Source organism: Embiotoca jacksoni, unplaced genomic scaffold (assembly GCF_022577435.1).
Source record: "Embiotoca jacksoni isolate LCO1_2020_lvr unplaced genomic scaffold, fEmbJac1.0.p SCAF_24, whole genome shotgun sequence".
Taxonomy (NCBI): domain Eukaryota; kingdom Metazoa; phylum Chordata; class Actinopteri; family Embiotocidae; genus Embiotoca; species Embiotoca jacksoni.
In genome coordinates, this window is record NW_027185375.1 from 3,933,818 (window position 1) to 3,947,759 (window position 13,942).

The 13,942-nt window shown below is 42.5% G+C and overlaps 1 protein-coding gene across 1 annotated transcript; it reads left to right on the plus strand.

Annotated features, from left to right (window-relative positions):
* Positions 1-9,110: 9,110 nt before the first annotated feature.
* Positions 9,111-13,552, plus strand: grpel1 (GrpE-like 1, mitochondrial). The gene is made up of 4 exons (XM_069159123.1): positions 9,111-9,228; positions 9,932-10,079; positions 11,280-11,361; positions 12,545-13,552. The coding sequence occupies exons 1-4, from the start codon at positions 9,161-9,163 to the stop codon at positions 12,889-12,891; spliced, it is 645 nt and encodes a 214-aa protein (XP_069015224.1). The 5' UTR covers positions 9,111-9,160; the 3' UTR covers positions 12,892-13,552.
* Positions 13,553-13,942: the final 390 nt, after the last annotated feature.

Below are 13,942 nucleotides of genomic sequence, written 5' to 3' on the forward strand. Positions count from 1 at the left end.
CTTCTTAAAAACAACTTAACCCTCAGAACTACACAACCCGCTGGCAGGTTTGCTGGCAGGTTTGAAAGGCATGTTTAAAAAAAAAAATAATAATAAAGTCAAAATTACCCCATTACTATTTATCAGAGTTGGAAACTGTAAAAAAAAATATTTTATTTTTTCCCGAAGGCCCTTGAATCACTTGTGCACTGAATGCCTCCGTCAGGAAAAATAACCAAATCTGAGCTTAATTAAGTGATATTTCATCAAAATCCCTTTTGGGCTCATTTAAAAGTTTGTCAAAAATGAAGCAACAGCAAGATCCAGATTCTGTAAAAACAAAAATAGTTTTAAAAAACTAAATCCTCTTCTATTCAGCTCAACTGGGAAATGGCTTGACTTTGAATGATTTGTCTGAATCCAACAGTCATGTTACAAAAATTTTGCAAATGTTCAACTGAACTGCCGCCTGGAGGCCATAGGAGATAGGACATGAGGAGGTTGGAATAATGTATATATGTGTAGCATGTGGCATCCTAAATGTTTTTCAATATCTGACAGAACTTTTGGCGAACAGTCACAAGCTCTGTCTAACAAAAACTATTAATTATATATGATATATTATATAGAATTCATTTTCTTAAATTCAAGTCAAGATGGAAAAGTTTTGAGACATTTTTATGGATGGATGAATGGAAACCGTTATTTAGGCTTTTGTATTCAGTGCACAGTAAAAAAATACTGTTAAATAAAAATTCCTGTTTAACCCTTGTGTTGTCCTTGGGTCAAAATGACCTGCAGCTGTGTTCAACTAAGTTCTACTTTATTTTCATATTTTTTTGGGGGATCATAGGTGACAAGGAGGCTGTGAGGGTTTCTTTAAAGAATGATGACCAATGATCCCAAAAAAATATAAAAAATATAGAAATAAAATAGAACTTGGTTGAACACAGCTGCGGGTCATTTTGACCCAAGGACAACACAAGGGTTAAAACAATGCTGTTGCTACTCAAGAATGTTAATTCATATACAATAAATCTGAGAAAATAAGGAAATGAACATTCTGTTCTTAATTTATTTCTAGTTTCTCTTAAGAAATAACCAAAAGAACCAATATGAGTGTCATTAAAGTATTGGATTAATCACATCAGAAAGAATGGTCATGGATGGATGAGGGTGACAAGGTAGGTAATATGGGATGGGTGGAGGTGAGGGTGACAGGGTATTTATTACTTACCCTGTCACCCTCACCTCCACCGTTCCCCAATTTACCCTTTACCCAACTCTAAATTAACCCCCAAAAAAATTCAACCTAAATAAAAATAAGAAACAAAAAAAATGCATGTGTTTGTATCTCTGTATGAAGATAATAAAACAAAGACTAAAATAAACTGCACCACATCTTGGCTGTTGGTTATGATTTTAAAAACACTAAAGCTTTGAACATTATTATCATTATTATTATTTTAACAAATTAAGACTGTGTACAAGTTGTTTTTACAACTACTGAAATGTTAACATGGCCTTAACGACCATTCTAACAGGCTGATGTTCAGCAGCTATAATATATAATGTTTTAACATGCTAACTTTTGCTGATTAGGACAAAACACAAATATTATTGATTTCATATTTCTGTCTGTGGACCTAGAGTTTTTTTTTTGAGCCAACCTCTAACGGCACTCTGTGGTATTGAGGATTAAGGCACTCTGCATCATCTTTCAGACCAGGAAGCTGCGTACACTTTTATATATACAGTCTACGGTCCCAGGTTCCTTTGGTTCAAAAAATTGCGAGTAGTCAGGATGAGGTCAAGGGAAGCCAGTCGCCACTTGGCATCACACCAATCAAATCATAGCATCCCATCAACATCACTGAATAATGGAAAATAACCATTAACCTGTTTGTATTGATATCGCCGTTAGTAACATTAGCAAGATGCAAAAAAATTGTTCGCATGGAACACAGAGGCTGGTTTTGTTAAACTTCAGCGTCTATTTTGCTGGCCGTGTCTTTTTGACAGGGATTCATGGTCAAGAATAAATGGACCACCAGAAGGACAAACTGTCGCAGGCATTTGAGAAGCATGGCGGATGAAAGCGAAATGAAAGCGAAGTGTGAAATGAAAGCATTTTTGACCTACTTCTACCTTGATACCAGGCGATCGTCTGGTTACACTACATTGGTGTAAAGGAAGCAACGATTAGAAGTCACGTCTCACTATGCTAAGAGGCGAATGTGCTCCGTTTTTAATGTGGATAGGATAGTTTCATCATAAACAAACATAAAATGCATTACAATATAGCAGGAGTGGGAACTTTTCATTTTTGGCCACCATGTGGTTCACATTTGTGATTCTGAATAAAGTGACACAGAGGTACTTCTCGAACTCAAATCCCATGGGACTTCTTCCTCTTATACTTTCGAATGACTGTTGCTTATGTGAAGTATTACCTTAAATAGTTTCTATTTAGTAGACATAGCTTCTTGCTGCTAACTGCATGCTACTGACGGTAATAGGCCAAGGACCTCAGTAAAAAAAGAAAACGTTGATGCAACTTTGCGTTACTGAGCCGAGAGATACACAAAAAAAAAAAAGATTCCGCTGTGGACAAATGCTTTTCATTTCACTGTACTTATGCATTTAACAGCCATACAGTTCCAGAGTCACCTCCCTCCTCATTACACGAAGGGATGGGCTCTTCAGATAGTGGCGTTGACAGGGTCTCTGTCTGCTCTGCTCTCTGGGAGGTTAAAGCACTCTGCAGGGCTGTATGTGCTGCTGCTGCTGCCTCTCACAGGAAGAAAAGATAAATGAAAGTCCTCCTTTGTGGTGTGAGCTTTGCTGCGGGTGTCACGAACACTGAAAAAGCCTCCCTGCGGGCTTTGTTGTGCATTGCATGCATCCCCTCCGCCGAGCTCCGTGTCAGCCAACCGGCTCCGAGGCCATTCATTAAAATAGGGGCCTGAATGTCCCCTGTTGGCGGTGTGCATGCCCTGACCGTCAAAAACTGTCGCAATCATTTGACCCAAGTGACTTATTTTCCTGCTCTGGATCTGATCTGTGTAAACAAACATCCCCTTGATGATACTGCGAAGGTCTTGTTAGTCTTGTTGAATGAAAAGTGAAAGGGCTTTCAGATCCCCAAACATGAATAATTGAACAACCTTGAATATGTTGTCTTCTATTTTGTGTGGAAAAAAATAAAAGCTAACTTTCAAACAAATCTGTATCCGCCCACCAGCTCTTGACCTTTCTTCCATTAGCAGGTTTTTGAAGTGAACTTCATTTCCGTCGGTGTCCTTGTGCTCTTGCTCTTCCTCGGTGTCTAAGCCCCTAACTCATTTGTGTCTGACTTCCATCAGCCTCGCCCCCTTCCTCCCGCTCTTATATCACGTCGGGGTAGAGGCAAAATGCTCCAGCATCTCTGGTGAACAAACAGACAGCTCTGTCTGCCGCGCCGTTCCCAAGGCTGCAGGGCTCACAATGACTATTCATGAGGGCTAAATCCTTAACCCAGATAAGCACCCAACAAACACAATCATCATGCGTCCCCAGTCAAACTTTGGGAAGGAAATAAATAGGAGAGGGGCTGTGGTCAATGAAAAGAAGGGGATTAGTTCTGTTAAGATGTCACAGGTTTTGGCTTTTACATTTTAATTTCCCAGAACTCCTGAAGCCAACATGATTGTACAAAAATCCCCACAAACAAATCAAATGAAAGGGTTGCATTTATGCAACTGCAAAGGATTTTCTTGAAATAATAACTAGAACATTAAGAACTCCAAAATTTATTTTGATTCTCGACTTGTGCAAAAGTGCAAAAAGAGTGCAAAAAAGCAACACAATGACAGAGCCAACTCTATCTGCTGATGAAGATCATGTGGTATGACCAAAATTCGAGCACGGCTACTTTTGTCAATCCTTGTCGAACACAAACTCTTGACGTATCTTCTTTCTCATTGCAACACATTTCTGAAAACGAAACACCGATTTGAATCGAAGCACTTAAACTCAACATTATTCAATTCCTCACAAACATTTTAAAAAAAAATATTGTCTCGACTTGGTTGCAATACGATTGACTGATCGAAAAGTTTGGACGTTGTTGCTCACGAAAGGAGTGCAGCACAGACCACAGTTCCTTGATCAACATCAGCACCTGAGTTAGATGCGTTTTTCTCGCGACTGAATACGTGTGTATTTGCGATTTCACCATGGAGCTGAGCAGAGTGCAAATCAAACTCCGTGTCAAACTCCGGAAATCGGCAACAGAGACTCTTGAAATTCTCCCAAAAGCCTGCGGCAATGAAGGAATGAGCTGAGAGGCGTTCGGAGTGGCGTCTGTGTATCGAGAAGAGCATATCTGGTATTTCCTTATTTTACAAACTTCTATTTCATGTTTAAAGTTCACAGAAGTATGGTTAATGGCTTAGTTGAAGAAGACACTTGTGATATTACATTTTAAAGTATAAATTGTTTTATTAAGTATATAGGCCTTTCAATACAGTTTTCTTTTATTAATTACAAAACACAATAAAATGTGTAATTTCACATATTTTTAACTTAAAGGTTGTCAGTGAGTTTAGGACTCGCACATCTATGATACAGTTTTAGAGCAAGTTGTTTCACATGCAAACAAACTGTTGATGCCTGACTCCAAACACTAGAGTGCGCTGGTGAGACAAATGCACGAATTCAGTCATCTGTATTATAATAACGGATATCATCATAAAAAGTCATAATTTCCCTCGAAGTGTAGTCAACCATAAAGGAGTATAAAACTGAATTGCTCAAAACTGTAATTAAGAGCAGTATTGAAGTATTCATTTGGACTGCTGTAAGTTTGTGATGTCACAAACTCATGTCACATGCCTGCCCTCAGAAGAGCCCACAAAGAGCCAACCTTTTATGTGGAAGAAAAAACACACTCATTCTGACACAGAGCTAGCACAAACGAAGTAAACCTGTGGTTGGTCTGTGAGTGCTTTAATCAGGAAAGAGTCAGCCAATCAGAAAAGAGGTTCATTGAACTCAATCTGCCTTAAAGACACAGACACAAAACAGCTCTTGGAAGAGCTCCAGAGAGAAGCTTTACAAATTTAAAACTATTTAGAGTCCGTTTTTGGTTCGTAAAACCACAAAATATCTTCTTAGACTGCAAATTAAAGACTGTAAAACTGTAAAAGAAGAGACCCTTCAATCAAATACAATAATGAACGCATTTTGTTGAAAAGTCTTCAACTTGCCTTCGAGGGAACGTAAATAAACGCAATTAAAGCATCTATCTGATGGTGCCAGTCTGTGGCAGAAGCTGCACCCGAGCATTCATAACCACCACGTTGCCCGAGTCACTTTCCCATCAAGCACCAATCAAACGTCTTTTAAGAGGATCATTAATAACACACATCAAAGTCCGACTCTGCGCGGCTTCATCAAAGCAGAAATAAGAGGGATCCGTGCTCCACCTCGCGAAACAAACCTCCTGCTAATGAGGAAGTGCCGTCCTGTCTGCTCCGCTTACTGCAGAATGAAGGAGTAATTTGCTTCCCTTCTCTTCTCTCCCTCTCTCCCCCCCCCCCCCACCCGTTGAGGCAACGACTGAGACGTGTGAACAGGTGGAGTCATGGTGCTCAGCGCATGGAGCACAGAAATGGCAGGCCTATCAATTAGCTCCGCCTTGTCAGATGTGCACCGAGAGAAAAGAAGGAGAAAGACGAGAAATGAAAAGGAGGTTGACGTGAGGAGAGAGACGGATGATGCAAGGTTTCATTTCATCTGCGATGACGCTGGTTAGCTGATGGGAAGCAGAGTGACAACACATCTCTGAATGAACAGGCTGTGAGTGGGACTGTCACGCAAAGGGGCTATTTGACTGTCACCAGTCACGTTATAAATCCAGAGCTGCACATTTCACCTTTTAAAGCTGCACAGATGGAGTCCAACTCATAACCTCAGTTTTATTGCTCTCATCTGACTGCTAGAAAAACAATAGGGCCTCATTTATTTCATAGCTGCAAACTCAAACAGGAAGGGAAAGGTAATGGAGAATAACAGCCAAGTAAAACTGCTACATTAATTTTAATGTGCTGAAGCACATTAAAATTAATTTAGCAGCTTTACACAGAAACCAATGGCTTGTGTGCATGTGCTGTTGGCTGAACTGGCTCAAGGAGCCACCTGCTCATGCCCTGTTAGACAATGAACATGATGAAGAAAGTGACCTTAAAGTTGCAGCTCAGATAAACAGCAACATTTTGAGTTTTAGCAACCACGATGGCTTAAATTTAAAACAAGAAACTGAGGAGAAGTGTTTACAAAGGAGCGCTGCCTACAGAACAGGTTAAAGTGAACTCCATCTTGCTGCATATAACAAGATTCCATGTAGTTTTGCATGTTGGCTGTACAATGTGTAGCCTACACTGATGTAATAACTCTGAATCCCAGCCAATTACAGTGAGCATTTCATCTTTCACTTACTTTAAAAAAAAAAAAAAAAAGAGAGTCCAGAAGAGGCTGTCTCCTTGATAAAATGTGCAATTACGCTCTGTTAAGCAGGCAATGCAAAAGCTGGAAAGGAAATGGCGTTTGTATTTATTTATTTACTTAATTTTATTTCATTTATTTGTATATTTCTCTTTCTCAATTTGTTATGTTCTGCAATGTTTAATGTCCTGTGTTCTGTAAGTTCTCTTGAATTGTTAAAACGTTTGAAAATAAAATACCCCCCCCCCCCCCCCCCCAAAAAAAAAAAAAAAAAAAAAAAAAAAAAAAGTAAGTGCCGTTCCATTCATTTAGAAGAATTTCACATGGCCTGGAAGGATAGTCTAATATTATATAAGAAAGCTCTTCGCAAGGCCAGAACTGCATATTATTCATCATTAATAGAGGAAAACAAGAACAACCCCAGGTTTGTGTAAGAATTTCTGGACTGAATATAACTTCATATCTGTAGTTGAAAAAAGGATATTATTGTAATGAAGACCCTCAAAAGACTCCATAACTACCCCCTTTACCAAGCTCGTCCAAACCTCTCTCTTGCCACAGTAGACACCATGTCCTGTCATGAATCTGTTAAATCTGTCAGCAGAGAAAAATGCTCAAATAACTGAATGAATAAATTCTGTTATTTGTATTTGAACTTCTGTTTTCTTTTCTTTCCTCAAATGAAAAACAAAATCAATTTGAGTGAACCGAAGTGTGTCGAGCCCATGTTAATTCAAGTATTCATCTATGCTATGTAATAGTGTCTGCAATGCTCAGCAGTATTGTCATATGTTGTGGCTCGGACCACCTTTTTACTTCCATTGTACCTCCAGATAAACAGGATACGAATCTTTTCCAAATTGGTGAATAGAGTATCGGTTTTATCTGGAGAATTCTCCTGTATTAGGTTTTTAACTTCCCGAACACTGCAGCTCACCTCTGCCCCTCCCGAGTGCAGAAACAACACTTTGATCTTAAATAGATACGGAGGCAAAACGTCACCATGTTTTTTTTCAATCACGTGAAGAAAATATATCAATGCAGTTTAGAGGCCCGACTGAAATCTTTCCCCTCTCTCCCCTTTGCCCCATAAACTCTGAACTTTTGCACTGTGGACCCGTATTTGCACTACATTGTACTTATATATATTGCAGTTAAACGTCACTGTGGTTGTTGTCTGTTTTATTGTCTTTATTGTTACACATTTACACTTTTCTTGTTTGATCTTTTTATTTTGCACACCGTGGGTTTGTGAGAAACAATATTTCCATCTCCCTGAATGTCTTGTACATATGGTGGATTGACATTAAAGTTGACTTTGACTTTGACTTTGAACTTCACATAATTCCGACTAAGCTGATCACCGCCAGGAAAAACACGTGTTGTCTGGTGTCACATTGACACGCTGGGGATAAAATAATTCAATCATGCCATTCTTGCAGACTTTCTGAATGTTATCTGATATAATTCGTGTTTTGAAGGTAAACGCAATTTATCGACCACCTCCCAACTGAGTGAAAGAGAAGCAGAGCCTTTGACATACACAGGCGCTGACAGTCTTTTGCAATTACTCTCACTGACAGAAGGGGGACACAAAAGTTCTGCACTGCAGGTCGAAAGCTCCATCAGTCAGGTATTCTTTATATTGTCAATGAATGAAATTATTCAGTATAACGTGGAAGGCTTTGCACATAGTGACAAAGAACAAACAATGATCACCCTTCCAGCCCCATTTAGTGTCCGTACTGTATCACCACCATATTTGAGGGAAGAATTTTAGATGATTTTTTTATTTCTCTTGAAATGACAAATCCTTGGCAACTTTTGAGATACTCAACATTTTCAGCTGCTTTGATGGTATTTGTAGAACTCTGAGATCTGGGGATAAATACATTTAAAAAAAAAAAAAAACAACAACAACAAAAAAAACCTATTCTGTCCATTGCAAGATAAAAACAAAAAACTTTTCTGACAATTATATTTCTCTATATTGGCAATGATGCTCTATTTTACAAACATGTATTTGCATTTGCTGTGTACAATAAGCACTATTGTACACAAGAAATGAAAATGCATATTTGGAATAAAGTTTTGGAAACTGGGGCTTAATTAAGGTCCACAACTTTTTTTTGGTCTTTTTAGTTTTACGGACAAGGCAGCTGTCAACCCGCTGTCCATTACTCATCCAGCACCACACAGCAGACAAAGTTAGAGGGCAGCTGGGGTAGAAAAGTTGTAAGAACCAGATATTTGTCTTCAGGGTTGTTGACATACATAAAGAAGAGTAAATATTGGCCTTACATTTGTCATGTGGCCAGAGGGCCCCCCCCCCCCCCCAAGTGAGTTATACTACACCATTCAAGTCTGTCTTATTTTGTATTTCTTATTAACCACTAAGAGATAAAACTCTGAATATGCGCGAGTAAAACATTAGAGTTGAATAACCTTGTTTGATAAGGTTTTTTAAAAAAAAACTGTCCTTGGTCACGTGTAGCAGTCACCTTTAACGTACACGCAACCAAACTACGTGTTGACGTCATCAGACGCTTGAAAGAATTGAATTGGTCAATTCGGAGGGCGGGACTTCGTACTCGTCTCTGATTGGCTCGTGCCGCTGTCAACGTGGGTTGTCCGAGCGTCGCACGAGCGTGTGTCACAAAGGAGGCTTTTACTCGCAACGTGAATTGTCGCGAAAATGGCGAGCTGGTGTGTTCGAGCGGTGAGACAGAGCTACTCGGCTGTCGCTTCACCTGCGTTACTAAGGTAAGGGGGGGGCCTCGCTTTGGCTCCAGTGGTGCGAGTCTGCTGTTAAGATTATTTTATTTTATTTATTTTCAGGAGTCTGCTGCGCCGTTTGTTTCCCCTCGCTGTTTAGACAGAGAATATCAAACCAAACTCCGTTCATTATTCGGCTGATTTAGTCTTTTGACTCTTCGTTTGACTTAAATAATCCGTTATTGAACGGACGTCGGCGTCACGTCTACGCGCTTTCTCTATTGGCCAGTGAGAGATGACGACATAAAATGACGTAGGCTGAAACCACACGCGTAATTTGGCTGCGTGTTTTATACAGAAGGTTTTTGTTGTTGTTGTTGTTGTTGTTCCCCCCCCCCTTCAGATTGATTGCCATGTGGGTTCAGTTGCATAACATCCTGGCAGTCTGTTAATTAAGCTGTCTGATACTCTCAATTAGCAGGTCTGTACAAAGAACCATAATAGCCTGCTGGAGAAGACCTAAAACAATGTGGTAACTGCGAATGCCCGTGGGTCACATCGTTTTCATTACATCTTCGCGTGCTTTACGGAAAGCATTTGTTATGTTTCTCCGCTCTTTTATTCAGGGTCTTGTCACCGACCTGTATATTATTATTATTATAATAATACTATATAGTGAGTTACTTGACAGCGTTATCCGTTCGCACCAAACTGCTTTCAAGATTTTACTCCGTACGTCCTTCTCACCCAGAGCCTCTCCGCGGTTGCTGTGCACGGCCGCCCAGCAGAAGAACGGCCCGGGGTCCGAGGAGGAGGCCGAGAAGCCCGAGCAGAGCGCGGCGGAGAAAGCCCTGACGGAGGAGAAGACCCAGCTGGAGGAGCAGCTCAGGGACATGACGGTAAGCGGGAGGCGGCCGGTTTTCAAAAAGTTCAGACTGTCCCCGTCGCGCAGCCGCAAACCTTCGGGAGTAAAACGTTCCCAAGTTACGTCGCTTTGCACATCAGCGAATGTTGTTTTTTTGTCACCACTGGTACGGGGCGCTTCGGAATGATTTGCGGTCAAGTTTTTGGGGGAAACAGAAAGAAGTTTGGTGACGGCGAGATAAGTACACTTTAAACCCCCGAATGTTTTCCCTCATACGTACCTGGAGAGCGTCAATACACGGCGTCAAAGGAAAACCCTCCCGGTTGCCTCCCAACCCAACACGCCTTCTTTGGTCTCGGGACAGTGACTTTCTGCTCCTCCTGAAACATGGATGTCACTCCAAACGCCCCCCCCCCCTCCCCCCTCAACCGGCTCGTTCCTGCCGAGATGTTTGGTATGGTGCAGCGGTCAGCACTGTCACCTCACAGCAAAAAAAAAAGGTTCCGGGTTCGAATCCGGTCCTGGGCCTTTCTGTGTGGAGTTTGCATGTTCTCCCTGTGCTTGCGTGGGTTCTCTCCGGGTTCTCCGGCTTCCTCCCATCATCCAAAAACATGCACCTCAGGTCAGGTTACCTGGCGCCGCGCTAGTGGCAGCCTGCTGCAGCATCTCCCCCCTGAGAGCCCTCCCCCTGCTGTAGTGAAGAAATTTCCCCTCGGGGATTAATAAAGTGTATAAAATCAAAATCAAATAAAAATAATGTGAAGGGTCTCGGTTGTTGATTTTTTGTTTTGTTTTGTTTCACGCAATATTTAATGCGAGCTCTCTGCTCAAATCCATCGTGAAATCGCCACTGCGCACGTCGGCCAGATGTCTTTCCTGCATTTTTCACCTCATTAGACCGAGGACAAAAAAAAAAAAATCAGTTCATTGAGGAAAAAAGTAAATAAAAATTTTGAATCGATGCGCTTGCAGGTCTGCTGAATAGCTTATCGATTATTTTACAGCCAGTATAGATGTCGTGTAATTATTGGATTGTGTTTATTGTGGTTTCACGCTCTCGTCTGTAAAGCGTACGCGTGGTTAAATATTTGGCGTAGCCAGAACGGGAGGTCAATACCAAACTTCTTAAAGTACCAAACGGACACGATCGAGTGATTCCAGTTTGTTTGATTCAGCGATGCAGATGACGTGCAGTTGTTAAAACGCTGTCCTGCTGTTTCCGCCGTCGTTCCAGGAGAAGTACAAGAGGGCGTTGGCGGACACGGAGAACCTCCGGACGAGGAGTCAGAAGATGATCGAGGATGCCAAATTATACGGTAAAGACTTGTCCCCCCCCCCCTCCCCCAGTGGCTTGACCGCTTTTCCACCTGTTCACGGGTGACATCACGTCGAGAGTCCGGCAGAGCTGGATAAAAGATTCTGCAGTTGCCCGCACCCGCCACTAGATGTCACCAAAAAAAAAAAAAAAAAAAAAAAGGCAACTTCAGCCTCTGTAATTGTTTGAGCACCGGAGTTGTATTTTTCTGACAAACCTGAAGCCCCTCCATTTTTAATATGCACACAGGACAAGTCCATTGTTGCGTTAGACGCGAGTTTTAAAGTGACTCACGGCGGAACTATCGGGGTTTTCCCCGTCTGGTTATAATTTCAGACGTATCAAATTTGAAGCTGCAGATAGATGCCCGGCTGAAAAGCACTTCCCGCTCGTCCTCCTCTACGTTTATCGCCGAACAGCTGTGCATCTGCGATGTAATCATTCATTGACTCTTAATCAATGGAATTGCTGGCTCGACATTTGAGCCCGTTAACAGACCCAGTAAACACGAACTTCACCGGGAGAAGAGTTTCCTCCTGTTGGGCTCACTTTCTAGTCAGAACATCTACTGACGGTGTTATTGCTCAGATCATCTGCCGCTGGTTTATCGGAGGTTCCCGGCAACGGCCGGAAGAAAATTGGGGATTCAGCTTTTGTCGGTTCTGCTCCAAAGCTGTGGAACAAACTACCTGTTAGATATCAGGGACGCCAGCTCAGTTAATACTTTTAAAAGAAAAGCTCAAAACATATCTCTTTACTTTGGCCTTTATCTAGCTACTCTCGAAGCTCTCCTGCACTTTGAACGACCGCAACTTTAAAATGGATATTTCTTATTTTATATTTGAACTCTATATGTGTCTAATTTGATCTAATTTCTTTTCTATATTTTAAATGTTCCTTTACATCTGTTTTTATGTGAAACACTGCGTGTCATTTTCTTGCTGTAAAGCACTTTGAGCTGCATTTCTTGTATAAAAAGTGCAATACAAATAAAGATTATTATTATTATTATTATAGACGGTTCGCATTTCATTCAGCTCACATAAAAGTAAGTGGAAGCTACAGAAGACGCGCTGGGTTACACCCTCTCCCTCCAAAACGGCATGAAAACGACAGACTCGTACACGTCGTCTCGGGGCGCATAAATTGGTATAAAATGTTCATTCGGCCTCTTCCCCCTCCAGGGATCCAGGGCTTCTGCAAGGACCTGCTGGAGGTGGCGGACATCTTGGAGAAGGCCACGCAGAGCGTGCCCAAGGAGGAGGTGACGAGCCAGAACCCCCACCTGAAGGACCTGTACGACGGCCTGGTGATGACCGAGGTCCAGATCCAGAAGGTGTTCACCAAGCACGGCCTGGTCAAGCTCAACCCCGACGGCCAAAAGTTCGACCCCTACGAGCACGAGGCCCTCTTCCACGCCCCCGTGGACGGCAAGGAGCCCGGCACCGTCGCCGTAGTGACCAAAGTGGGCTACAAGATTCACGGTCGAACCCTCAGGCCAGCCTTGGTGGGCGTGGCCAAAGCCCCCTAGAACTGCCGACGTCGCCGTAGGCGAAGTGGGAATAGTGTTGTTGCCGGGGGCGACGGAGGACCTCGGGCTCAGCAGACTGGTCAAGGCACCCCGGCCACCCTTTTTTTCCCCCCACAAGCCTCGCGCCACCCTCCCCCCACCCAATGAAACGTCAGTCATGTGAGTCATTTGAGTTTTTGTCAGATTGTAAAAAAAAACAAAAAAAACAACAACTCACCAGATCACCGGCAGACATTTCAAAGGCTCCTCTCAGGATCCTGAACCCCCCCCAATCCTCCCCGTCAAGACTCGTTTGGGGTGAGCCGTGGCGTACAATACATTCACACAGTGACGAGCGCCGACACCGAGCCGCTGGCATCATTCCGGACTTTTATTTAAGGCCCTCGTAATTCTGATCATCTTGAAGGCCGAAGCAGGGAGCAGCACCGGAGGACGAGACGGAGAGGTCGAGACTTTCACTTCGCGCCGACGTCGGTTTCCAAAGGCCTCTTCGGTAAAAAAAAAAAAAAAAAAAAAACGGGCGCGTCTCACGAGGTCCGGTAAACCAGCGTCAGCCGGGGTAACGTCCCTCTGCCACGGTCCGATTCAGAAGAAGAATTATACGCGTGGACTTTTGTCCAAACCGTCACCGCATCAGAATAAAAACCGATCGACCTCGAAACCCGCGTCGTGTTTTGGTGTTTGACTTTGACAGGCGTCTCGACGTTGGCCATTAAATACACACCAGAGTACAAGTACAAAGAAAAAACACTGGCGCCGAAAACTATTGTGCGCGCGGGACGGGCCCGTGTCGGATTAACGTCAGTATCGACGTGTCACTTTATTGGATTGTAATTATTGCCGCGTCGTGTTGAAATGTTGTAAAGGGGGCACTCATTCAAGTGACTTTGCATACTTTGCCTCCCGGGATCAGCAGATCGATTTTTGTGAAATCACGCCACGATGTAATCGTTTTGTATTATCAATCCAATAACTTGACTATAGATGACGCAACCCGTTCAAAGCACCCGGAAGCCGTTTGGGTCACGGAGGCGTCACGGTGTAAACCACC